The sequence below is a fragment of the Neoarius graeffei genome, chromosome 4, assembly GCF_027579695.1.
Source record: "Neoarius graeffei isolate fNeoGra1 chromosome 4, fNeoGra1.pri, whole genome shotgun sequence".
Taxonomy (NCBI): Eukaryota; Metazoa; Chordata; class Actinopteri; order Siluriformes; family Ariidae; genus Neoarius; species Neoarius graeffei.
Genome location: NC_083572.1, coordinates 75,890,038 through 75,916,918, shown reverse-complemented (window position 1 = coordinate 75,916,918; position 26,881 = coordinate 75,890,038). Strand labels below are relative to the sequence as shown.

At 40.7% G+C, this 26,881-nt stretch overlaps 1 protein-coding gene across 3 annotated transcripts in view; it reads right to left on the bottom strand.

Moving 5' to 3' along the window:
- tgfbr3 (transforming growth factor, beta receptor III) overlaps nucleotides 1–26,881 on the bottom strand; it is a 215,115-nt gene that overhangs the window by 57,728 nt on the left and 130,506 nt on the right. For all 3 annotated transcript variants that reach the window (XM_060919731.1, XM_060919733.1, XM_060919732.1), the window contains exons 4-5: nucleotides 24,748–24,885; nucleotides 6,771–6,954 (exon numbers count right to left, since the gene is read on the bottom strand). In XM_060919731.1, coding sequence (XP_060775714.1) covers nucleotides 6,771–6,954; nucleotides 24,748–24,885 — 322 coding nt within the window. The remainder of the gene's footprint in view (nucleotides 1–6,770; nucleotides 6,955–24,747; nucleotides 24,886–26,881) is intronic.

The window sequence follows — 26,881 nt, the reverse complement described above, 5'->3', positions numbered from 1 at the left end:
CTTAAAAATAAAACATTTTTAAACTACAAAAGAAAAATAAATCAGAGGCAAATAAGGAAACACACACAAAAGATGCAAATCTTACAGTTAATTAATATTAATCACTAATGGCAACATTAATAAAACAACACATCAATTACTAAATCAATATACAGGTATTAACTAAAAACTCAATAGAGTTATAATAATCACAAATAGTATACTGACAGGAAATATACAGTCCCAGTCAAAAGTCTGGACAGCTTCTAATTCACTGTTTTTACTTTATTTTTATGAATTAAAAGTCACTTCATGTCTTAAAGTAACGATGAATGCCATTTCTCTTTACTTAGTTGAGCGGTTCTCGACATCATATAGATTACTACAGTTGTGGAATCGGGCTCATCTCATTATCTCTAGCCGCTTTATCCTGTTCTACAGGGTTGCAGGCAAGCTGGAGCCTATCCCAGCTGACTACGGGTGAAAGGCGGGGTACACCCTGGACAAGTTGCCAGGTCATCACAGGGCTGACACATAGATACAGACAACCATTCACACTCACGGTCAATTTAGAGTCACCAGTTAGCCTAACCTGCATGTCTTTGGACTGTGGGGGAAACCAGAGCACCCGGAGGAAACCCATGCGGACACAGGGAGAACATGCAAACTCCGTGCAGAAAGGCCCTCGTTGGCCACGGGGCTTGAACCCAGACCTTCTTGCTGTGAGGCGACAGCGCTAACCACTACACCACCGTGCCGCCCTGGAATCGGGCTATTTACTGTATTTTTATTATTTACTATTTACTGTTTGATCTCAAACGCATTAAGAAGGCAAGAAGTTGCGCTAATTAACTTTTGACGAGGCACAACTGTTAATTGAAAAGCATTCCAGGTGATGACCTCATGAATCTGGTTAAGATAATACCAATAGTGTGTAAAGCGTCATCAAGGTAAACGCTGGCTACTTTGAAGAATCTAAAATATGAAACATATTTTATTTTTTAATGCTTTCTTTTGTTTACCACATAATTTCATATATTTTCCATATGTTATTTCATGGGCGGCACGGTGGTGTAGTGGTTATCGCTGTCGCCTCACAGCAAGAAGGTTCTGGGTTCGAGCCCAGCAGCCAGCGAGGGCCTTTTTGTGTGGAATTTGCATGTTCTCCCCGTGTCCGCGTGGGTTTCCTCCGGGTGCTCCGGTTTCCCCCACAGTGCAAAGACATGCAAGTTAGGTTAACTGGTGACTCTAAATTGACCGTAGGTGTTTAATGTGAATGGTTGTCTGTGTCTATGTGTCAGCCCTGCGATAACCTGGCGACTTGTCCAGGGTGTACCCCGCCTCTCATCCATAATCAGCTGGGATAGGCTCCAGCTCGCCCGTGACCCTGTAGAACAGGATAAGCAGCTACAGATAATGGAAGGATGTTATTTCATAGTTTTGATGTTTTTAGTATTGCTCTTTAACGTAGAAAATAATGTAAAATACTGAAAAATCTATGAATGAGTAGGTGTGTCCAAACTTTTGACTGGTACTGTATAGGAACTGTGTATAAGCCAGGTTAAACAGGTAGGCCTTTAATTTTGATTCAAAAACATTTACAGAACCTGTGTTTCTAATCAGGTGGCACAAAGGTGCAATGGTTAAACACTGTCACCTCATAGGAACCACATTCTTCGTCTGAACCTCATGACCGACTGGGGCCTTTCTGTGTGGAGTTTGTATGTTCTCCCTGTGTCTACGTGGTTTCCTCCAGGTGCTCCGGTTTCCTCCCACAGTCCAAAGACACGTGGATTAGGTCAACTGGCTACTCTAAATTACCCATAGGTATGAGTGTGAATGGCTGTTCATCTCTGTGTTGGCCCTGCGACTAATTGGCAACCTGTCCAGGATGTCTCCTGCCTCTCAGCTGAAGTCAGCTGGGATTGGCTCCAGCTTCCCCATGAACCTGACACATAAGCAGTATAGATAATGGATGGATAGATGGATGTTTCTAATACCTTCTGGAACACTATGCTAGAATTTTGAGTCAACAAGGATACTCAGGATGCACAATGATAAATATCAACCCAGCTGTTTTGTCACAACCTACTTAAAGGATAGACACATGGGTTTAATATTAGGGGAGGACTTTTGAAGCTATTGAAGTTCATTTAAAGAGATAGTTTACTCAAAAATGACTATTTTTCCTCATTCCCTCCAAATGTAGATGATTACGAAAGGAGCAATTGGTGTGCAAAGTCTGGGCTGATCCATTTGGGCTCAATGGAAATTGTGTAATTTTCTTTTCTTGGCTGGACAGCTCTTTTAATTCTCTCTTCTTTTGTCACATGTGGAACTGGTTGCTGGCTGTTTCTCACAATTAACTGCACATTTCTGTCCAGTCATGAGAGGTAAAACTTTTTTCACCACTTTATGATCAATAAAAATGAAGAATGACAACTAGTTAAGCATGACCAATCAACTGGGATGAGTGGATGAAGAAGTGGTGAGAATATAAGACTGAATGACAGAAAGTAAGTGTGAGAGTGAGCAAATGAGTGAAAATGAGAAAGAATATATATATATATATATATATATATATATATATATATATATATATATATATATATATATATATATACACACAGTGGTGCTTGAATGTTTGTGAACCCTTTAGAATTTTCTACATTTCTGCATAAATATGACCTAAAACATCATCAGATTTTCACACAAGTCCTAAAAGTAGATAAAGAGAACCCAGTTAAATAACTCAGACAAAAATATTATACTTGGTTATTTATTTATTGAGGAAAGTGATCCAATATTACATATCTGTGAGTGGCAAAAGTATGTGAACCTTTGCTTTCAGTATCTGGTGTGACCCCCTTGTGCAGCAATAACTGCAACTAAACATTTCCGGTAACTGTTGATCAATCCTGTACACTGGCTTGGAGGAAGTTTAGCCCATTCCTCCGTACAGAACAGCTTCAACTCTGGGATGTTGGTGGGTTTCCTCACATGAGCTGCTCGCTTCAGGTCCTTGCACAGCATTTCAATTGAATTAAGGTCAGAACTTTGACTTGGCCATTCCAAAACATTAACTTTATTCTTCTTTAACCATTCTCTGGTAGAACGACTTGTGTGCTTAGGGTCGTTGTCTTGCTGCATGACCCACCTTCTCTTGAGATTCAGTTCACGGACAGATGTCCTGACATTTTCCTTTAGAATTTGCTGGTATAATTCAGAATTCATTGTTCCATCAATGATGGCAAACCATCCTGGCCCAGATGCAGCAAAACAGACCCAAACCATGATACTACCACCACCATGTTTCACAGATGGGATAAGGTTCTTATGCTGGAATGCAGTGGTTTCCTTTCTCCAAACATAACGCTTCTCATTTAAACCAAAAAGTTCTATGTTGGTCTCATCCGTCCACAAAACATTTTTCCAATAGCCTTCTGGCTTGTCCACATGATCTTTAGCAAACTGCAGATGAACAGCAATGTTCTTTTTGGAGAGCAGTGGCTTTATCCTTGCAACCCTGCCATGCACACCATTTTTGTTCAGTGTTCTCCTGATGGTAGACTCATGAACATTAACCTTAACCAATTTGAGAGAGGCCTTCAGTTGCTTAGAAGTTACCCTGGGGTCCTTTGTGACCTTGCTGACTATTACACGCCTTGCTCTTGGAGTGATCTTTGTTGGTTGACCACTCCTGGGGAGTGTAACAATGGTCCTGAATTTCCTTCATTTGTACACAATCTGTCTGACTGTGGACTGGTGGAGTCCAAACTCTTTAGAGATGGTTTTGTAACCTTTTCCAGCCTGATGAGCATCATCAATGTTTTTTCTGAGGTCCTCAGAAATCTCCTTTGTTCATGCCATGATACACTTCCACAAACGTGTGTTATGAAGATCAGACTTTGATAGCTCTCTGTTCTTTAAATAAAACAGGGTGCCCACTCACACCTGATTGTCATGCCATTGATTGAAAAGACCTGACTAATTTCACCTTCAAATTAACTGCTAATCCTAGAGGTTCACATACTTTTGCCACTCACAGATATGTAATATTGGATCATTTTCCTCGATAAATAAATGACCAAGTATACTATTTTTTGTCTCATTTGTTTAACTGGGTTCTCTTTATCTACTTTTAGGACTTGTGTGGAAAATCTGATGATGTTTTAGGTCATATTTATGCAGAAATATAGAAAATTATAAAGGGTTCACAAACTTTCAAGCACCACTGTACATATACTGTGTATATATACATACATATATACATATACATATATATATATATATATATATGTGTATGTATGTATATATATATATATGTATGTGTGTGTGTGTGTGCGCGCGCACGCGTGTGTGTGTGTGTGTGTGTGTGTGTGTGTGTGTGTGTGAGAGAGAGAGAAGATAAAGTGAGTTTGATTAACTAATCCCTGAATGACTGTGAAAGACACTCGGAGACAATAAAAGACACTAAGAGACTCAAAGAGACACTAAGACAGATCCTGTCCTTATTTGGACAGCCAGCTTTTGGTCAGTGCACAAAGATAGCATATATTAACTGAAAGGTTGGCACCTCTCTCCTTCATCTGTCTCTTCCTGCCTCTTTGAGGTGCCTGCACTTTGTAAAAAACAGATCGGAAACATATTCCGCTCTCACGCTAAGCTACAAAGGGACCAGTAGGACTTTCGAAACAGAGCTCTCCTGCAGTGATAAACACAGAGTCTAGAATCCCAGCCAAACTCTTTAATAATATGGCACAAGTGTTTTCCCGGACTAAATGAAACCACTCATATGCATCAGTAGTCACAAATACACCACTTCTCTGGCTTGAAAATTTCACAATCCTACTGTACCAGTATGAGGAGTGAGCGATAAAAACAATACAGCTTTCCACTTTTGCAAGTTACTTGAGCTACAGCCGAAAGTTAGCTGGATTTGTCTGTTCAGCTAACACATCCCATCTGTAAATTTACCCAAAAGCTTGGAAGAGTTATCTGTCCAGCCAAGATCATTAATGCAAAACTAACACTAAAAATACTATGCAGAGAAAGTGCCCTATTGTGGTTAGATGTTCACCAAGTATGAGTTTTTGGAGCTCTTGATAGCTTAAAGACGATGCTGTGGTCAGTGAGCATGTCCTTGGTCCGTCATCAACCTTTTTTCTGTCATAGCACTGTTTTTAAATGGAAGTAACTAACACTAACCACACAACTTATGCTAGCCATGCCAAAAAGATTTTTTTTGCTTTATTTTGTTCAGTGAAAGACACTCCTGGATTTGGATCAGGATTGTGAACGTTCTTGACTTTAAAAATGAATTTGTGTTTGCTCCATATATGTGCAAGTGGTCACTTTTAAAAGTAGTGCAACAAAAAAGGGGAGAGTAATAACCAAGTGGTAGGAATTGGCAAACCGTGAGCTGGCCTAGTGATTAGCGTGTCCGCCTCTCGACCAGGAGATCACGAGTTCTACCAGGTCATACCAAAGACCATAAAAATGGTACCTACTGCCGTCTGGCAAGTCACACTGCAATACAGATGCAAGTGGGGAGTCAAACTCTCGCGGTTACCAGAGGACTAGCCCCCCCACTGTAACCCTAGCTATATACTGTAGGTGAGAGGCCGAGGGCTACGGAAATGGAGATTGGCGCCGCCCAATGTGCCTTAGTACTGGCACTGGAAACTACCTGGGAAGACCAGGGCATGGTGCGAGAAGGACTTTAGACTTTAGGAATTGGTAAAATTAACAACTTGGGAGAAAATTGGGTTTATTGTTTAAAAGATGACTGGCATATATCTTCAGCTGATCACAACAACAGTCTGATGACATTTTGTCAGAAAGCATGACCTAAAGGTGGTTATTTCAAAGGGGTGTGGCCTGTTGTCTAGGTGACCACAGCAACTACCACTTGAATAGAATGAAAAACAGAACAAATGATATTTTTCTGTTGATCAGCTATTCATTATCTGCCTAGCGCTGTCTGGAAAGTCTGTTACAAACGTCACAAGACGTGACAAATGCAGGAGATGTGCACTCTTGCATGTTTTTTTTCTGTGGTGATCACAACTTTCCATCACCACATGTCCTTCAGACAGCTTAGTTTAATCCATCTAAACAGTTTCGTTTGAGAAACAGCCAATTTTCCTTCTGTGGCTAATGTCATCAGGCAAGCAGCTAACTTTGGCTGGGAGCTTAATTCTGTGTTACTTCATTAGCGGAAAAGTACAGAATTTCCTGGTAGGGATACAATTTGGACAGTGTGGTTTCCTCTTTCCTCCGTTTTATCCTCTCTATTTTTCTTTTTTTCACATTCGAGTTAGATTTTTCCACTACTTACACCACCGTCTCGCTCTTTCTCTATGACTTGGGCAGATTTGGCAGAACACACAGTCCAGCAGTCTGCAAGTATTCAGGGCCTCACTTACTCACTCACTCACTTTAACTTTTAACATGCCTTTTCATTGCTCCCTGATCTAACTGCGTAAAATTAAAAGATAAATACAAGTATAACTGTAAATTAAGGGACAGAGAAATGAAAGAGAATCAAATCACCTTGTATGCACGCCAGTTTTGAGTTGCCTGAGGCTCACTGGGAGCTACTTTATTACTCTCGGGACCAGTTATTACACACACCGTCAATGGCTACCATTGAGAGCAAATTAGCAAGCGTGCTGCTTTGATTGGGGTTTAGTGGAGCATGTCGTGTGCTGGGAAATATCCACTTTTATGACTAGGCATAAAGATCTCTTTAGACAGCCACAAGAACGTTTACACACACATATACACACCTTCTCCCACTTTGATATAGACGTCGTGGGTCATCTTGAGCTCAGTAAAGGACGTGATGGCGCGATACAGGTGTTTAGCCCAGGACATCAGGTGTTCATTTCCATGTGGTAACGTCTCTTTGTGCACCTCACAAGAGAAGGACAGATTTCTATCCTCAAACTGCACAACAGAACCATTTGATACCTGAGAGAGGGGAAAAAAACTGGGATTAGGTGATAGAAAGACAGATAATATATTGTAAGTGTGTGGACTATTGTTAGCCCTTGGCACTATTGTGGGAGAGGTATGTGGTGGGTGAATTTGTCTCATTATACAGTACATTTGTGTGTTTTTTCACATTTTCTGTACGTGTTCTGGTGTACCTTGAACATTATGAAAGTTCTACATTTCATCTTGCCTTCATTTCACTGTCAGTGTAAAGGAGAATATTCAGGAAATGTGAGGACACCGGTTAAATATGACATGACTAAACATTTACATCAATAATGTAATCATTCACATTAATCTAATCTAATGATATTATAATGTTTATTGGGGCAGCCATAGGGCGGCACGGTGGTGTAGTGGTTAGCACTGTCGCCTCACAGCAAGAAGGTCCAGGTTCAAGCCCAGCGGCAGACGAGGGCCTTTCTGTGTGGAGTTTGCATGTTCTCCCCGTGTCCGCGTGGGTTTCCTCCGGGTGCTCCGGTTTCCCCCACAGTCCAAAGACATGCAGGTTAGGTTAACTGGTGGCTCTAAATTGACCGTAGGTGTGAATGTGAGTGTGAATGGTTGTCTGTGTCTATGTGTCAGCCCTGTGATGACCTGGCGACTTGTCCAGGGTGTACCCCGCCTTTCGCCCGTAGTCAGCTGGGATAGGCTCCAGCTTGCCTGCGACCCTGTAGAACAGGATAAGTGGCTACAGATAATGGATGGATGGGGCAGCCATGGCCTGAAGCAACCTTAGGCCCAAAAGGTCGCCAGGTCGATTCCTGGGACCAGCAGGAAAACTGTGAGGGGAGTTGAGTGAATGAACAGCACTTTCCCCTCCCTCTGTATTGCCTCGGTCACAACCGGCTGTACGTGCTCCTATGGCCGGTCTACGTGCAAAAAACGCAAGAAACGCATGGAGGGCGCGCGTGTGACGTGCTGATTTTCGAGCCGTAGACTGGCCGCAGACCGGCCGCAGAGGTTCTTTGTCATGTCAAACAAACTCTACGGGCGCTTACGTTTTTTTCAGGTTGCAAGACAAACTTACAGCCAACGTGTGTCTTTCTCCACGAACAAAAAAAACGCAGCGATTTGAGAAACGCCAAAAATCGCACGGCCAAAAAACGTCCGGTTGTGACCTAGGCTTATCATGGCTGAAGTGTCTTTGAGCAAGGCACCTAACCTCCAAGTACCCCCTGGAGGCTGTAGCATAGCTGCCCACTGCTCTGGGTATGTGTGTGTGCTCATTGCTCACTTGTGTGTGCATGCGTGTGTTCACTGCTTCAGATGGGTTAAATGCAGCGGAGGAATTTCACTGTGCTTGAGTGTACATGTGACAAATAAAGGCTTCTTCTTCTTATGCACAATGCACACTGGTTTACAGTCCCCTCTTTTTAGACCTCCTGTAAATTATATCTCCTCTCGTTTGATAAAACCATGACCATGGGAAGATTTCAGGAAGTTCGTTTGCAGCGCTTCCAATGTTCAATCCTTAACAGAATATCACCTAAGGCTTCATGTTATCAGTGCACATGTGCTAGCATTTGAATGAAATACTGTATATAGTGTCACAACCCTTGACACTAAAAAAATGTAATGTGAATGGTGCGTGAACAGGAAATTCAGACAGATTTCAGTTTCACCCAAGGATTTCTCATACAGCTGAAATGTTGTTTTGTTTCCGTTTACAATAAATGCTTGAACACCAAGTAATTTTTCAATATCAGATTTGATTTTGACATAGTGCAGTACGTGAGAGAGACAGAGGGCAGCTCTTGGCAGTGAAGCGAGTCCTGATTTACAATGCAGACAGGGCTCTGTTTTATTGGACTTGTGGAGCACGTTTTCAAGACATCTAGAAACAAAGATTTCTTTGTTGATAAAGATATGTCCATAAAACGGACGCTATGTCGATGTGCACATCCTGTTTTATGGCAAAAGACATTTCAGCCTGTAAAATTTAGAAGCACTGAGCAATAAAGGAACACGAGGAAAAGACAAAGGCAAAAATTTTTTATAATAGATGTTCCAAAATCAAATCTTTTCCTGACAGTGAACATCATTCTCACTGACTTCTGATGGGTATTTGAAAGCCTCTCCAAATGTCTTCTCCATATTTTCACACATTTGCTCAAGAAGACATCCACTATCTCAAGTTTATGTAACACAGCTGGCCATCAAATGAACGGATAGGCATGTATTCAAAATGGCTTACAATACACTCACCTGTACAGCTTAGTTTAACACTCACTGAACATTAGACCGAGGATGCATGTGAGCTCAGAGCCTTATTACTGAACCATTGGCCAAGAAAAATGTTATAAACAAACTGGTAAGTTTAAGAGAGAAACTATAGAAATAATATCAATTATTCTATCCACATTCACTGAATATGAGAAATCATGTGTTCTGATTGGCTATTCGACTACTAGGCTAACAGCTCATATACCGTGAGTAGAGAAAAACAAAATGGCAGAGCGTGTTGCTGAACCAACCGAGGATGAAATAAAAACTCTACTTGAAAACAAAACCCAAAAAATTATCAAGTATTTAACAGAAACAGAAATAGCTCAACGAATATATTCCCCCCAATAGCTCCTGTTCCACACTCCAGCCCAGTTGGTGGCAGTAATGCTCCTTTAAGTTGGTTTGCCAAGCGCCAAAAAAAAAAACTAAAGAAGAAGAAGAAGAAAAAAAAAACAAAATACAAAAGAGTAACAAAATATGGAATAAAAGTATTTGATGGGAAGAACATATCTTTTTTTTAATTCAAGAATTATTATTATAGCATTTTTCACAAATCACTACTGTCATTTCGCCGATTTGTTTACATTCTAAGCGGAAATGATTTTGTCGGATGTTTTGTTTAAAGATTTTATTTATCAAATTTGTAAAAAATAACAATAAAAATGCTCTGTTTCTCAAAATCAGCCAAACTCTGTGCTACGTGCCTCATCGGCAATCAGCTCATGTACGACTCGATTTTGTGGAATAACTGTTAAATATTAGTAGTAATTGTAGTTGCATTAGTATTATTTGCTGTAATAGTACCAATGACAAAATTAGTAGTGGTCGTGTCACACTCCCCTGCACCAGTGTTCGACTCTCCTGGCTCATTAATGGGATTATAAATGACTTTGATACCAGAATCGCATTGTGTGGTCTTCACTTGTTGGTATATTTCTGAGCCATTTGATTCTTCTTTTTTGTTGTTGTTTTTTTCCAACTCATTTCGGAGTCTTTTTTATTCTTCTGAGTCCAACTCATTTTTGCTCTCTGGCTTACTCTTTTGGAATCTCTGATGCTGATTTTCATCACTCCTTCATCACAAAAAAAGACGCCTGGCCTTTTTTTGCCTTGACTATACTTCATAGCTTTCTTCTCACCTTGAGTAAACTCTGAACTGCTCTGCTTGATCTTGATAACAATAATAAAAGTAGTATTAGTAGTGGTCGCGACCTGATCTGTGCCCCTGTGTATGTGTGTATATGAGTCATGCCAATCAGGCCAAGGACACAGATCGTGTAGCGTCAGTACTGCCCTGTCTGTCCTGCACATGTGTGGCCTGTCCTATTTGCATCACACTTTCACATTTACGATGGTCAACAATATCATAAACATCATACAAATGTGACAAAACCTTGCACAATTAACTGAACCATCTGAACCAGATCATCAAATATGAACCATAATGTTTGCCCACCATAATGCTGAACAAAAGGAGATAACTGTTGCACTTTATCTTGTACTGTATGTTATTATCTGTTTTACTGAAAGGGTACTGTACCCTTTCTTTCATGTTTCATTATTATTTATCTTACTATTTTTATCTATTTTATTATGCTTCATGTATTTTAATTTTGTTTAATTATATTATATACAACCCCGATTCCAAAAAAGTTGGGACAAAGTACAAATTGTAAATAAAAATGGAATGCAATGATGTGGAAGTTTCAAAATTCCATATTTTATTCAGAATAGAACATAGATGACATATCAAATGTTTAAACTGAGAAAATGTATCATTTAAAGAGAAAAATTAGGTGATTTTAAATTTCATGACAACAACACATCTCAAAAAAGTTGGGACAAGGCCTTGTTTACCACTGTGAGACATCCCCTTTTCTCTTTACAACAGTCTGTAAACGTCTGGGGACTGAGGAGACAAGTTGCTCAAGTTTAGGGATAGGAATGTTAACCCATTCTTGTCTAATGTAGGATTCTAGTTGCTCAACTGTCTTAGGTCTTTTTTGTCGTATCTTCCGTTTTATGATGCGCCAAATGTTTTCTATGGGTGAAAGATCTGGACTGCAGGCTGGCCAGTTCAGTACCCAGACCCTTCTTCTACGCAGCCATGATGCTGTAATTGATGCAGTATGTGGTTTGGCATTGTCATGTTGGAAAATGCAAGGTCTTCCCTGAAAGAGACGTCGTCTGGATGGGAGCATATGTTGCTCTAGAACCTGGATATACCTTTCAGCATTGATGGTGCCTTTCCAGATGTGTAAGCTGCCCATGCCACATGCACTAATGCAACCCCATACCATCAGAGATGCAGGCTTCTGAACTGAGCACTGATAACAACTTGGGTCGTCCTTCTCCTCTTTAGTCCGAATGACACGGCGTCCCTGATTTCCATAAAGAACTTCAAATTTTGATTCGTCTGACCACAGAACAGTTTTCACTTTGCCACAGTCCATTTTAAATGAGCCTTGGCCCAGAGAAGATGTCTGCGCTTCTGGATCATGTTTAGATATGGCTTCTTCTTTGAACTATAGAGTTTTAGCTGGCAACAGCAGATGGCACGGTGAATTGTGTTCACAGATAATGTTCTCTGGAAATATTCCTGAGCCCATTTTGTGATTTCCAATACAGAAGCATGCCTGTATGTGATGCAGTGCCGTCTAAGGGCCCGAAGATCACGGGCACCCAGTATGGTTTTCCGGCCTTGACCCTTACGCACAGAGATTCTTCCAGATTCTCTGAATCTTTTGATGATATTATGCACTGTAGATGATGATATGTTCAAACTCTTTGCAATTTTTCACTGTCGAACTCCTTTCTGATATTGCTCCACTATTTGTCGGAGCAGAATTAGGGGGATTGGTGATCCTCTTCCCATCTTTACTTCTGAGAGCCGCTGCCACTCCAAGATGCTCTTTTTATACCCAGTCATGTTAATGACCTATTGCCAATTGACCTAATGAGTTGCAATTTGGTCCTCCAGCTGTTCCTTTTTTGTACCTTTAACTTTTCCAGCCTCTTATTGCCCCTGTCCCAACTTTTTTGAGATGTGTTGCTGTCATGAAATTTTAAATGAGCCAATATTTGGCATGAAATTTCAAAATGTCTCACTTTCGACATTTGATATGTTGTCTATGTTCTATTGTGAATACAATATCAGTTTCTGAGATTTGTAAATTATTGCATTCCGTTTTTATTTACAATTTGTACTTTGTCCCAACATTTTTGGAATCGGGGTTGTATCTCGTCTTATTGATTTGTCACTGTGAAGCAGTAAGAGCTGCCTCTGAGGATCACCTGTGCTACACAAATAAATTTGCCTTGCTTTAGAAGTTTTCTGATATTTAAAGCATTTTGCTTGGACACGAGGAATTTTGAAATGAAACTTCCGAAATGTCTAGTTTCTCTGGAACGCTTTACTACATCTATAACCATTACTGAAGTAGTTACAAAGTATTGGATTATACTTTAAATATAATATATATTATTATATCCCCATTCACTGGATATGAGCAATCGCGCGCTCTGATTGGCTACTCTACTACTAGGATATCAGTTCATATACCATGAGTAGAGAAAAACAAAATGGCGGCGCGTTTTGCTGAACCAACCAAGGACGAAATAAAAAACTCTACTCAAAAATAAAACCCCAAAAAATACAAAAAAAGCAACAAAATATGGAATGAAAATATTTGATGGTAAGAACGTATCTTTTTAAAAGAATTATTATTACAGCATTTTTCACAAATTGCTACTGTCATTTCACTGGTTTGTTTACATTTTTCATCTTTAAGCATTAAAATGTGTTGAATTTTTTTTAGACTGGTTCAAAAGCTCAAAGAAGTTTGAAAATTACATCACTAAAATTTCCAAGGAAGAATTATATAAATGTCTAAAGCTTTTCTATACCTCGGCACGACAGCAAGACGGCACTTTCTAAAAAAAAAACAACAACACTAAAGTCAATTCATGCAACCATCGATAGGTTTTTAAGAAGTCCACCTAAGCGGAAATGATTTTGTCGGACGTTTTGTATCAAGTTTTTATTTATCGGATTTGCAAAAAATAAAAATTAAAACGCTCTGTTTCCCAAAATCCAGTGAATATGGATAGAATAAAACAGTTATTCCACTCAATCTTGTCGTACATGGTTTATAGCCAACTCTGTGCTACACACCTCGTCAGCCATCAGCTCATGTACGACTCGATTTCATGGAATAACTTAACTGTATGTGTCAGAAAGTGTTATATAAATAACAAGAACAACAATTATACTATGGTTGGAGTGAGGAGAAAAACAGAGAGGTAGAATTAGCTGTTTGGGTGTATATGTGTCCCTTAGACTTCAGACTAGGCTCAACCCATCCGCTCCATTTCACAGACATAAATATTCACATGTGTTGAAAAACCTGCTGTACGAGACCACATGGCCATACGCACAGCTTGGACAGCCCAGGGTTATTCCATCTCTGCCTGCCTGTAGCATTTCAGCAACTGCCTCCATGTTGGCAAGCTCAAATAAAGTCTTATATAAGACCATGACCCTGCTAGCAAAGCCTTCTAACTCCTTCACTGAGACCGAGAATCTGCTCTGCAGCCCTGTATGACAGCAAAATGCTAAAAGTGAGCAAAAGTGAGAGAGTGTGAGTGGAACATCTGCCTGACCTCTGGAAGGCTCCCTGTGCTATCCTCGCCAGGGACGATAAATTTTGAAAAAAAAAGAAGAATTAAAATAAAGGAAGAGAAGAGCATGGAGGATGTCGAAGAATTCAGGTCTACGTCTAATGTTATTTTTAGTGGTCTACTACAGCTGGAGTGGGGCGAGTGAGGTGTGTTAGGCCCATACATTTACTACACAAAGAAAAAAATAATTGGGACAGAAGAAAAATAGAATAGAAAAGGCCCTTTAGAAATCAACTGGTAGGTCTCGCTGAGCACAGCAGAGTTTGTCGATTTAATTGCAGGAATAAGGACTGTTATTAATCACGAGGCATTAGGCAGAACCGCCTGAGACTCGAAATCAGCTCCAGGTTTCGAGGTGCATTTCAAGCTTCAGGAATTCTTAATAGCAATATGAAAGCACTGAAGACTAGTCTGAAGCTTTGAAAGAACATTTCTACTCCCTGAACCCCTCCTCGCCCTCAAACCCAACCGATCGCCATGCCAGGTTACAGATGGGCAGCCTGGCAGGCGAAATTCCAGCACACAATCCTGTGCGTAATGTCTAGTAATGCTGATTTTACAAGCATGAAAAGGCTTGAAAGATAGATGCTAGTCCAACGGACTTTAATGACGACGATGAAGTCATGTGGCCAAGCTAATTAAACATAGAATGTGTTTCAACAGGGTTTTACAGTCAAGGCGTTGAGGAAACCAAACTGATTGCCAAGCATGCCAGGGCAGTAAACAACACTTTAAATGCCAAATCAAATGTCAAGAAATGACACACAGTTCACGTGTTGGAAATATAGCGTCAACGTATTTACGAGTACAGAACCAGAAACAAAATGTGATGAGAAAGTCTGTAAGATGAATAAATGTGGATACAGAAATACAGACTGGTTAACAGTGAACTTACAGTAAGTGGCCCACTAGAAATAACGCATGTCTTGAGTTTGCTGACAGATGTCACTGGGCCAACAAATTTTGCTAATCACACACTGGTTATATGAGCTCGGGTTTCTATCGGGTTTTGCATGTTCTTGATGTATCCATGAATGAATGAGTGAATGAATGCTCTATTTGACATATCTTTAGCTCATAATCAATTTTGCAACCGACCAATCAAATTTAACTTTAAACAGTTATGTTTTCAACCTACAGTGCCAGACAAAGGTTTGGACACACCTACTCATTCATAGGGTTTTCTATATTGTGACCAGTGTTGTTGTCGAGTCACTAAACCTCGAGTCCGAGTCCAATCTCGAGTCCCCAGTGTTCAAGTCCGAGTCAAGTCCAAGTCATTAAAGAAAATTTCGAGTTGAGTCTGAGTCGAGTCCACTATTGAGCTCAGTCGAATCCAAGTCAAGTCTGAGAACATGACTCCAACTGTACCATTTGACGGTGCCTGTTGCTGCCTTTATGTGAAAGCGTCTCTGCTACTGTGTTGGACTAACGTTACTGCTTGACTGCCCCATTTTAGCTAATAGGCTACAGATATAAAGCTTGTTCATCGCTCAGCAAGCCCCGCCCACTATCAACAGGGCAAATAACATGAGAGAGGGTTAACACTAGTGAGTTTATCGGTCAGCAAGCCCCGCTATCAACAGGGCAATGAACATAGCGTGTCACTTCCTTCTCTGGGTGAAGTCTTACCAAATGACGATTGAAGTTTGAGGTTGTCCCCGTCGTCTCCTCGATAGTTCTTCTACATATGGAACACACAGCAGTGCGTTTCTTCCCACTGCACGAGAAGTCTGTATAAGCAAAGCGGGCAATCTTTGGGGCTTCTCTCCAGGCCTTTTAGCACCATTAATGTTAGTTTGTTCCTGAACATGATGTACGAACAAGTGAATGTGCATTCTCTTGGACAAAATTTGTATAAAAATTAATGTAGATATAAATATCTTATGCCAAATTATTATGGCATGTTACAAAAAAGTAAAGAAAAAATCTGAGTCCTCGTCTCTAATTTACGAGTCCAAATTCAGTTAACGCACGAGTCCGAGTTCAAGTCCGAGTCATCAGTGCTCAGGTCCAAGTCAAGTCACGAGTTCTTAAAATTATGGCATGAGTCAGACTCGAGTACTACAAGCCTGATTGTGACCATTTTCTACATTGTAGAAGAATAGTGAAGACATCAAAACTATGAAATAACACATGGAACATGTATGGAATTTTGTGGTAAACAAAAAAAAGTGTTTAAAAAAATATGTTTTATATTTTAGATTCTTCAAAGTAGCCAGCGTTTACCTTGATGACGCTTTGTACACTATTGGCATTATCTTAACCAGCTTCATGAGGTCATCACCTGGAATGCTTTTCAATTAACAGTTGTGCCTCGTCAAAAGTTAATTAGTGCAATTTCTTGCCTTCTTAATGCGTTTGAGATCAAACAGACAGTAAATAGCAAATAATAAACATACAGTAAATAGCCCTGTTCCACAACCATAGTAATCTATATTATGTAAAGAACCGCTCAACTAAGTAAAGAGCAACGACATCCATCATTACTTTAAGACATGAAGTGACTTAATTAATAAAAATAAAGAAAAAACAGTGAATTCGAAGGTGTGTCCAAACTGTAGATCAAAACAAGCAGGAATAGCAGTCAGGTTCCTGACATCAATTAAAGCAGAACACCTGCATATGTAGCACATCTGTGAGTGATGTGGTGTAACTCATTTGACTGAAGTTAGTAATGTGATTAAAGCTGCACCTCCTCTTTATTGTGCACAATTAGTGTTGTGGGTTTTAACTCCAGTCTTTCTCCACAGGAGGCAACTACCTGAGGCTAATAATAACTACAATGATCCCTTTTTCCTGCCTCAAATCCACACTTACTCCACAATAGTCACAATTACTCTGTTGTAGGTGGGAGTGGTTGTAATGTCTGCTGCCTCTGCTGTTCTTACTTCAAAGCGGGCAGTGAAAAAGGCACAGCAGTGAACAAGGCACAGCAGCGACTGTACTCCCTGAGGATCGTCAAGAAGAACAACCTCCATGAGGAGCTGCTAGTGACCTTCTACCGTTGCTCGATCGAGAGTGTGCTGACATACTGCATCGCTACGTGGTACACCAGCAGCTCTGTGGCAGACAAGAAAGCCCTTCAAAGACTCATTGATTCTGCACAGAAGATCACTGGCTGCCCACTGCCCTCTCTAGAGCAACTCTACACCATCCGTTGCCTCAGCAGAGCTACCAACATCTTAAAAGACCCTTCCCACCCTGGACACCAGCTTCTTGAACCACTGCCCTCTGGTAGACGGTTCAGGTCCATTGCATCACGGACAAACAGACTAAAGAACAGCTTTCACCCGAGTGTCATACGTGAACTGAACAAAGCCAGTCACCTACACAGATGCCAGCGGTACGGACAGAAACAGGACTGAACTGTAACACAATCTGTCTACACCTCTACATGCCTACCTCTTACCTGAATAGTATCTGTTTTTACAACCACATGCACCTAATTCTCTTGACCACGTATATTTATTTATTTATATTGCTCCTGCTCAACTGCACTCTGTCAACATGGGCAAATGTGCAATTATCACGCCTAATTGTGCAATACGTTCACTTATCACCGTGCAATAACCCACTGACTGATTGTCATGCTGTATCATAGGTCACACCCTCGATACATAGAACTACATTTATCTTTTTTTAAGCAGTTCTTGTATAGATATGTTTATCTTTTTTATCTATCTATCTATCTATCTATCTATCTATCTATCTATCTATCTATCTATCTATCTATCTTGTATAGATTTGTTTATCTTTTTGCTTGAATATTTATCTTGTACAGATCTGACCATCTTTTTTTTCCCCCTTAATACTAAGTGTTTGTATGAATACACCAAGTGGACTGCGTGCTTCAATTTCACTGTACTGTATGGTGCAGTGACAATAAAGGAATCTTGAATCTTAAGGTTGCAACCCAGTGAACTTCACTTTACGTCCCTTTTACAAACTTGCCCCTGACTGATCCAGTTCCTGAGAGCTGTAAACACAAATTAAATCTCATAACCAAGAATATAAACATGTTGTAGGTTGTGTGACCGAAAATGAACACCTATCCAGGCTTGAGACACTGAGGAGGACAGAATATTTGCAAACCAGTGCACAAAACCTTTAACACCTTTGATTTTGGAGCGTACTTATGAATTCTGACAGTCTCCATTGGAGGAAGGTGTCTAGCGTCTCTCTGCAAGCTTATACTGTTGTATAAATCTTATTGTTTATCCTTTATCTGGCAGTAAACAGTTCCAGACAACAGCTTAGTTCTGGGCTAGCTCTGCACTCTGAGCTAATGTCCAGCAGGGCCTCTGGGGCCTCTGACTCACGACAAATGTCTGCAGAGGTGAGTGAAGCGGAAACTTCACATCATCCCGCTAGCTGGTCTCGTACAAGACAATAACTTCAGCCTCATCCAGACAGGAATTATCAAACCCAGCAAAGCCAGTGTCCAATCACTCCATGCAGGGCAGGCAAGGAGGTGTTTTGATCTGTTTGTGCTGATAGAGCGAGTACAGCTGACATCTGGCAGTTCCACAGTGAGTTCCAAGTATGAAATATGACCCTATGAAATATTACACCACGCCTTCAGAAAGGTATACTGCAGCTGTTCAACATGGACCTAAGGGTCACAGAGAGCCACATTTCCTCACACTGTTTGCTCAAATGGTCAGAAAAGCAACTAAAATATCATGCTACTTCAATAGAATTCGTCATGTCATCAACATTCCCAACGGCTCCTGGACCACCTGCCTCAAAACAGCCCAAAATCAAGGATCCACCACCAACAGATTTGACCCCGGGTATTAGGGCTCTTCTTTCCTTAACTGAAAAGGAACTGATTCAGAATGCATTTGCATTTTGCTAATTAAAACAGGCCCTACGATGACCTGGCGACTTGTCCAGGCTGTACCCCGTCTCTCACCCATAGTCAGCTGGGATAGGCTCCAGCTTGCCCGCGACCCTGCACAGGATAAGCGGTTACGGATAATGGATGGATGGATGGATGGACGGATGAATAATTAAAACAGTAAGACAAGTTATACCAATCAAATTCTAAAATTTTCTGTTTGCAGTTCACAAAAACAAAACACCTTCAAACTCTATAAAGAGTGATTTGCAGACACGTTGGATTTGGGATACTCCCAGTGCTTCTAAATCCAAGTCTATGAGACAGAAAACAGAGTGCATTTTTCCCCTGCAACAGCTCTGGCAGTTCAATGTCATTAACTGAGGGTGTCTTATGGCAGAGAAAAACAAACCTGGGACTGGGAATGGGAAACCTACATATGCCACACCTTAAAAAGCACATATTTCACAGGGGTCTCCTGGACTCTGCCTATCAGCATCTATATATTACTGCCATATGTGCAGGATAAGTGGAGACGCCAGGCCAAACGGTTTATATCAATTATCACCAAGCAGTAATCCCAAGAAAGCACGAATGTCTTGCTACGATGATGATAATGTGCTTTAAGCCAGATGTCAAGTTTTGAGACGTGAAAAACATCCCCCAACAAGCTGGAGAGACAAATGCAGTAAATATATTTGTGCGTGCTTTGCTCCACTCACTTCACAAAAAGGCTAATCAAGTCACTGGCACAGACTCAGACTTGTGTTTCTCTGAACTGGCAAGGCTTTGGAGAGTAGTAAACAACACCATCTATGTGCAAGCGCCACAAAAGTACAAACAGCCATTGGAAAAGGGATATTGGCACCACTATGGTTTCAATTAACAATGTCCTCTGAACAGTAAAAATCCAGCAAACACTTACTTGGCAAACACAGAAAGAGAAACACATCAATCAGCCAAATGTTGCTCCATGAAGTGATGCCAAAGAGATCACTTCGATCAAACATCTTAAACAGCAATGCCACATAATATAACATGTAACAAACCAACTCAGTAACCACCACTTCTCTGAAACCCTCTGCACATCTCATTTAACCTGCTTAATATTCCTTTCAGTATAATTTCAATGTCTACATCGCTATCCCAACAGACAGGATAGTCTGTGAAGCGTGTTTTACAGTGAGGCCTGCGTTTTCCAGCTTTTCTTCGAGAGGCAAGAAGCTCAATTGTGGCAGCCAACACCAACATTGTGCTCACCAGGCCTGTACAGGCTCCAGGCCGCCTGTCTGTGACTCTGGGCCTCTGTGGGCTAGAACCTCTAAATGAGGACTGGTGGAGATTAGCCAGATGCTAAAAAAAAAGAAAGAAACACTCCACTAAAGAACAACAGGAGGCCTCCAGGGGCATCTGCAAGGGTATATGGTGTTAATCCTTAAGAGCCAGCCCTTTTCAATAAGCAGATGCATAAATTATAAATGCTAAACTTTCTCTCGTCTTCCTTTTCAAATTTTAGAGCACAAGCAAGCTTTGGCTTGAGAACGCTAGTGCCTTTTGCTGGACAAACGTGTCAAAATTCTGACTCTCCTCCGAGTGAAGAACTGAAAAGGAGACAGTTGGAGTAGTGTGTGCATGTTACGAAGAAGAAGACACCTTTATTTGTTGCATATACATTACAGTACAGTGAATTTTTTTCATCGCAAGACCCAGCTTGTAAGGAAGTTCGGGTCAGAGTGTAGGGTCAACTATGATGCAGCACCCCGGAGCAGATACAGTTAAGGGCCTTGCTCAAGGGCCCCACATTGGTAGCTTGGGAGTGCCAAATAGTGAGAGTGTATGGGAGACAAACGGCTAAATAAAGAAAAGGACTATTTGGTGGAGAATTCTAGGTATCATATTCTTGAAGTGTAGTATTGTGTGAGATCATTGTCCTGGCTGATTGCATGCTAACACTGAGGTTTGGTGAGGTATGTCTGTATGTGTGTGTGTGTGTGTGTGTGTGTGCCTCCGCAGAGGTGATGTCATCTTCACACTCTGGAGTACAAACTCATGCCAAGAGCTTAGGAAGGCCAGAGCGAACAGAAGAATAAAGCAAAGTATTGACAGGCCCCTTGTAGATGACAATGTTGTGGTTTGGCCCAGTTAATGCACGTGATGTTTTTTGGCCGGGTCCAGTTTTAAATCCAGGTTTATGACGTCAAATTTAAAGGCCAGAAGAACACTGCTAGCTGGTTCTTTTCATGTAAATGGTGCCGGGGTGTCATGTTACAGTTTGTTTTCATCATTGTGGGGTACCGCTGCGGTGGCAAGAAGGGCCAAAATTTTGTAAGTAGACAAATTTCAGTTCGTAATATGCATTTAATTGTTATTTAATTAATTTTCTGTGTAATTTGTAAGCATTTTGTGACATCTATTTATCCCGTTGTATTTTCGCAGGAAAATCATGTTATGTGATTTCAAGCACTCGCAGTTATCAAACGTTTGTGAAAGTACAGGTTCTAAAGCTCTTTTTTTGTCAATTCATTTAATTAATTTCTTCATTTTTGTGTTTTATTCAGCTCGAACCATTTCTACATTTCTGCATGTAAATAACAACATTACTGATGTCAACATTGTGAAATTAAATGCGTTCAAGACTAAAGCCCTTCTGAGATCCTACACCCCTAGAGGATAAGGTGTTTCTTAATAAATGCTTCGAAGAAATCTCCAGGCGAGAATGGCCTTATGGGAAATATACTCCCCACCAACAACCTGATGGATCACGTGGACCTAAAAACAACTTGTTCACAAAATAAGAGCTCTATAGCTGTTGATCACCAGCACAATAGCAAGATAGACTTATTTTAAGCATTACTGAGCAGACAGCTAATTTTCGCTTCTTCCCTCCAACTGTCAAAACAATTCCGACTGCCAAAAACACAGAGATCAGGTACACTCAATGTGCGCGTGTAACCACATTCATCTAGGAATACGATATTGAGCCAGGGCATTGTGCATGTGAATGTATCCATGTAATTACTGAGAAGCCCTCAGGCTGGAAATGGAAACATTTCCCAGTAGCGCTCTACCTCAGAAAATGGGTAATAACAGAAATACAACTGGAATACGCCCTTCGTAGCGACAGTTATAGCTGATTTGTATTTGACATGAGGGGAAAATCACTGCGTTAGAAATACTGTTTACATATAAAGCGACAGATTCATTTTGATTTGCATAGTGCTTTTAATAATAGACACTGCCACAAAGCAGCTTTACAGAAATACAGATGTGGATTTAGATCCCTGACGAGCAAGGCAATGGTAAGGAAGAACTCTTAAGAGAGTTATATGTATATCCATGGGGAACCATCCACAGCAGCAAAAATACACTCTACAATTTCATGTGACATGAATATACACAGTCAGCAGGTCAATGTTGCTGTCAATTATTTCTATAGTTCGAACATCTATATCTATATCCAGATGTTCCATCCATTACGATCCATAGTATGCAAGAAAAAAGACTAGCGGTGGAAAGATGGTGGCAGACACTCACCGGCCACTTTCATAGGAACTTGTTCTTGATTCTAAGATTCCTGTTCTTGGCTTGGCAGGAGTGGACCCCAATGTGGTCTTCTGCTGTTGCATGCTGAGATGCCTTTCTGCTCACCACGGTTGTAAAAAGTGATTATAGGAGTTGTTATATCCTCCCTGGCAGCTCGAACCAATCTGGCCGTTTTCCTCTGACCTCTCTTATCAACAAGGCATTTGTTTCCACCCACAGAACTGTCACCCACTCACTCGATGTTTTTTGTTTTTCACACCATTCTGTGTAAACTCTAGAGACTGTTGTGTGCGAAAACCCCAGGAGATCAGCACTTTCTGAAATACTCAAACTAGTTCATCTGGCTCAAACCAACACCCATGCCACAGTGAAAGAAAGCCATACTTTGAGATCATAATTTTTCCTATTCTGATGTTTGAAGTGAACATTAACTGAAGCTCTTGATTTGTATCTGCATGATTTTATTGATTATGCTGCTGTTAAGGGATTGGCTGATTAGATAACTGCATAAACCAGCAGGTGGATGGGTGTTCATAATAAAGTGGCCAGTGAGTGTACTTATGTTGTATGTATGTTTGACCTCTTCTCATCTCCTCTCAGTGGTCATTAGGAAAGATGTTCGCAAGGTATTAACGCATACGCCAAAGTTTGGATATGTGTTCTGGGTTTCGGTTCCAGTTTTCCAAGCAAGTTGAACTTCATCCATAAAAGAGGCAGCTGAGCAGAGCACATTGCCACATATGGAAATAATACAAACTCCCAATACTGCATTCTTGTGCAATGCTATGGTGTAAAGCTAAGGTGCATCAGAAAATGATTATTGCACACAACCTGCCAGCTACGCGAGTGCTTTTGCCAGCATCCATCAGAAATGAAGAGGACATAAAGCCAAATTCATAGAACCGAGTCTCTTGGGTAATAGGAAAGCTGAGGTCTGAAGGTCCTGATCAGTTGATTTTCATTTCTATATGGTGAAAGCTGCTTTACTGATGAGTGGCATGGTGATGTAGTGGTTAGCACTGTCGCCTCACAGTAAGAAGGTTGTGGGTTCAAGCCCAGTGGCTGATGGGGGCCTTTCTGTGTGGAGTTTGCATGTTCTTGTGTCTGCTTGGGTTTCCTCTGGGTGCTCCAGTTTCCCCCACAGTCCAAAGACATGCAGGTTAGGTTAATTGGTGGCTCTAAATTGACCGTAGGTGTGAATGTGAGTGTGAATGGTTGTTCATCTTTGTGTCAGCCCTACAATGACCTGGCGACTTGTCCAGGGTGTACCCCGCCTCTCACCCATAGTCAGCTGGGATAGGCTCCAGCTTGCCTGCGACCCTGTACAGGATAAGCGGTTATGGATAATGGATGGATGGGATGCTTTACTGACTATGTTTGGTATGTTATTCAAAGGATATCTCATCTCATCTCATCTCATTATCTCTAGCCGCTTTATCCTTCTACAGGGTCGCAGGCAAGCTGGAGCCTATCCCAGCTGACTACGGGCGAAAGGCGGGGTACACCCTGGACAAGTCGCCAGGTCATCACAGGTATTCAAAGGATGTTTATTTCAAAATCACCTAAAAGTTTTTTAGTGTCCTCGCAATCAAGCCAGGGAAAAGAAATTGGTCTGGATCATACCATGATGTTATTTTGGACAGACGAGTACAAAAGACTTCATTAAGTTAATCGGATCATTTGAATAGAATTCCTGTGTTGCTGATAATTCCCAGGTCAGACAATCTCTCAGGCAGACCTACCCTTATCGAAAATGATTCAAAAGTGTTTTCTTAAGATGAAGACCCAGGTGAGATGTGATCTTTAAAGGCAAGTTGTGAGAAGGTTTAGGCTACCTGTAATGGAAATCTCAGTGCCACGCCAAGACAGCTAACACACAATGCAGACTGCAATTTGCGGGGTTTCTTAAACTTTAAACGTTCTTTAAAAGTAGCACTACTGTGATTCTTTCCAGCTGTGAGGTGAACTGGCAAAAAAAAAAAAAAGCATCAGAGCGACAGAGAGAAATGGAGGGTATCCGTGGCTAACAGCGAAACCTCAGCACCCAGCTAACTTTCACAACACCATCATTAGCCATCCGTCATTGAGTGCAGTTAGTGTTTGCAGACGGTGGCAAATCAATACCAACCTGTGAACATCAGCCAGACGCAATCAGGAGAACAACGGACATCTGTCTGAGAGTCTGAGATGGATGGTTACCTTGGCATGGTGTCATGTGTACGGGCATGTGTATCTGTCTGCACTTTCCCTCTGGAGACATGCACCTGAATACAGCTTTGAGCGAATGGAAAGATGGCTGACAGGTGTTAGGGAATGTGTTTTTAGGGGGAAGATGGGCTCGCTTTAAAAGAGCCAAGTGTTGTCCTGGAATAAGCTGTTGGTGAATATTCATCATGTAGAGGAAAAGATGGATATAGTGAACAAGCCAAAGAGATGATAGCTTGAGAAAAGATGGAAGCTAAATGTCAACTCACATGGAAGATCCTTTTAATTCCAGGAGCCAGGTTAGCCGCATGAATCTTCCACTGGAACGGCTTGGGCGAGTTGAGCACAAAGACCAGCGGCTTTTTGTGCACGGACAGAGACTGGATGGGCCGCAGATGTAGCGCCACCTAGAGACAAAGGAGATGAAGAGTTCAATCAAAAAGCTGGAAAGAAAGAAAGAAAGAAAGAAAGAAAGAAAGAAAGAAAGAAAGAAAGAAAGAACAGACACATGAAGAGAAGATACATAACAGAAATAATGAGAAATAGCTAATTAACAGTTATTCCATGAAATCGAGTCGTACATGAGCTAATAGCTGATGAGGCGTGTAGTGCCGAGTCAGCTATAAGAAATGTATGACGAGATTGAGTGGAATAACTGTTTTATTCTATCCATATTCACTGGATTTTGACAAAGCATTTTTATTTTATTTTTTTGCAAATTCGATAAATTAAAAACTTTGTACAAAACGTCGGACCAAATCATTTCCACTTAGAATGTAAACAAACCAGCGAAATGACAGTAGCAATTTGTGAAAAATGCTATAATAATAATTCTTGAAAAATAAAAAAGATACGTTCTTACCATCAAATACAGTGGATATAAAAAGTGTACACACCCCGTTAAAATAATAGGTTTATCTGATGTAAAAAATGAGATCACAATAAATAATTTCAAAACTTTTCCCACTTTTAATGTGACCTATAGCCTGTACAATTCAATTGAAAAACAAACAAATCTGTTAGGGGGAAAACATAAAATAAAAAATGTACAATAAGCTGATTGCATAAGTATGCACACCCTTAAACTAATACTTTGTTGAAGCACCTTTTGATTTAATTACAGCATTCAGTCTTTTTGCGTTCACGTCTGCCATCAATTAAAATGACTGATTAACCCCAAATAAAGTTCAGACATTTACTCCGTTGCATCCTCCAGCAAAAGCCAGGGTTCACAGAGAGCTTACAAAGCATCAACGGGATCTCATTGTTGAAAGGTATCAATCAGGAGAAGGGTGCAAAAACATTTCCACAGCATTAGATATACCATGGAGCACAGTGAAGACAGTCATCAAGAAGTGGAGAAAATATGGGACAACAGTGACGTTACCGAGAACTGGACGTTCCTCCAAAACTGATGAAAAGACAAGATGAAAACTGGTCAGGGAGACTGCCGAGAAGCCGACAGCAACACTGAAGGAGCTGCAGGAATTTCTGGCAAGTACTGGTTGTGTACTACATGTGACAACAATCTCCCGTATTCTCCATGTGTCTGGACTATGAGGTAGGGTCAAAGATAAACATCCAGGCCCGGCTAAATTTTGCAAAATAAAATATATCAAAAGCATGTGGGAAAATGTGTTATGATCTGATGAAACCAAAGTTGAACTTTTTGGCCACAATTCCAAAAGGTATGTTTGGCACAATAACAACACTGCGCATCACCAAAAGAACACCATACCCACGGTGAAGCATGGTGGTGGCAGCATCATGTTTTGGGATTGTTTTTCTTCAGCTGGCACAGGAGCTTTAGTCAAGGTGGAGGGAATTATGAACAGTTCTAAATACCAGTCAATTTTGGCCCAAAACATTCAGGTGTCTGCTAGAAAGCTGAAGATGAAGAGGACTTTCATCTTTCAGCAGGGTCATTCCATGCCAAATCAACAAGAGGTTATGCTCGACCATCTCAGATTTCAATGAAATTTGGAGGGCTCAGAGATACTATTAAAAGAAGTTAATCCCCAAAACTTGAGCTTCCTATCACCAATAGTTTCAGAGATACAGGCATTTGAATTTTTCGATTTTTTTTGTTTTTTGCTCAAAACATACATATTTCAAAGTGCAATATAATCTTTATTATGCAAGATAGAAACCTAAAATTTTGCACAGAGAGACTCAATGTCTTGTACTACAAGCTTCAACTTAGAATTTCAATGGTCATTGTATATTAGATGGTGATTTTAACAAGGAAATTAAAAAGACAAATTTGCATTTTTTGCATTTTTAACTCATTCTGGAAGCTTGCCTGTGGGAGTAATGCTTAAACTAAGAATGTTATTCAAATCTACACAGAAATATCTACCAATTTCAGTTTTACCAAGTCTCCACTATTCCTAGTTTGTCTGT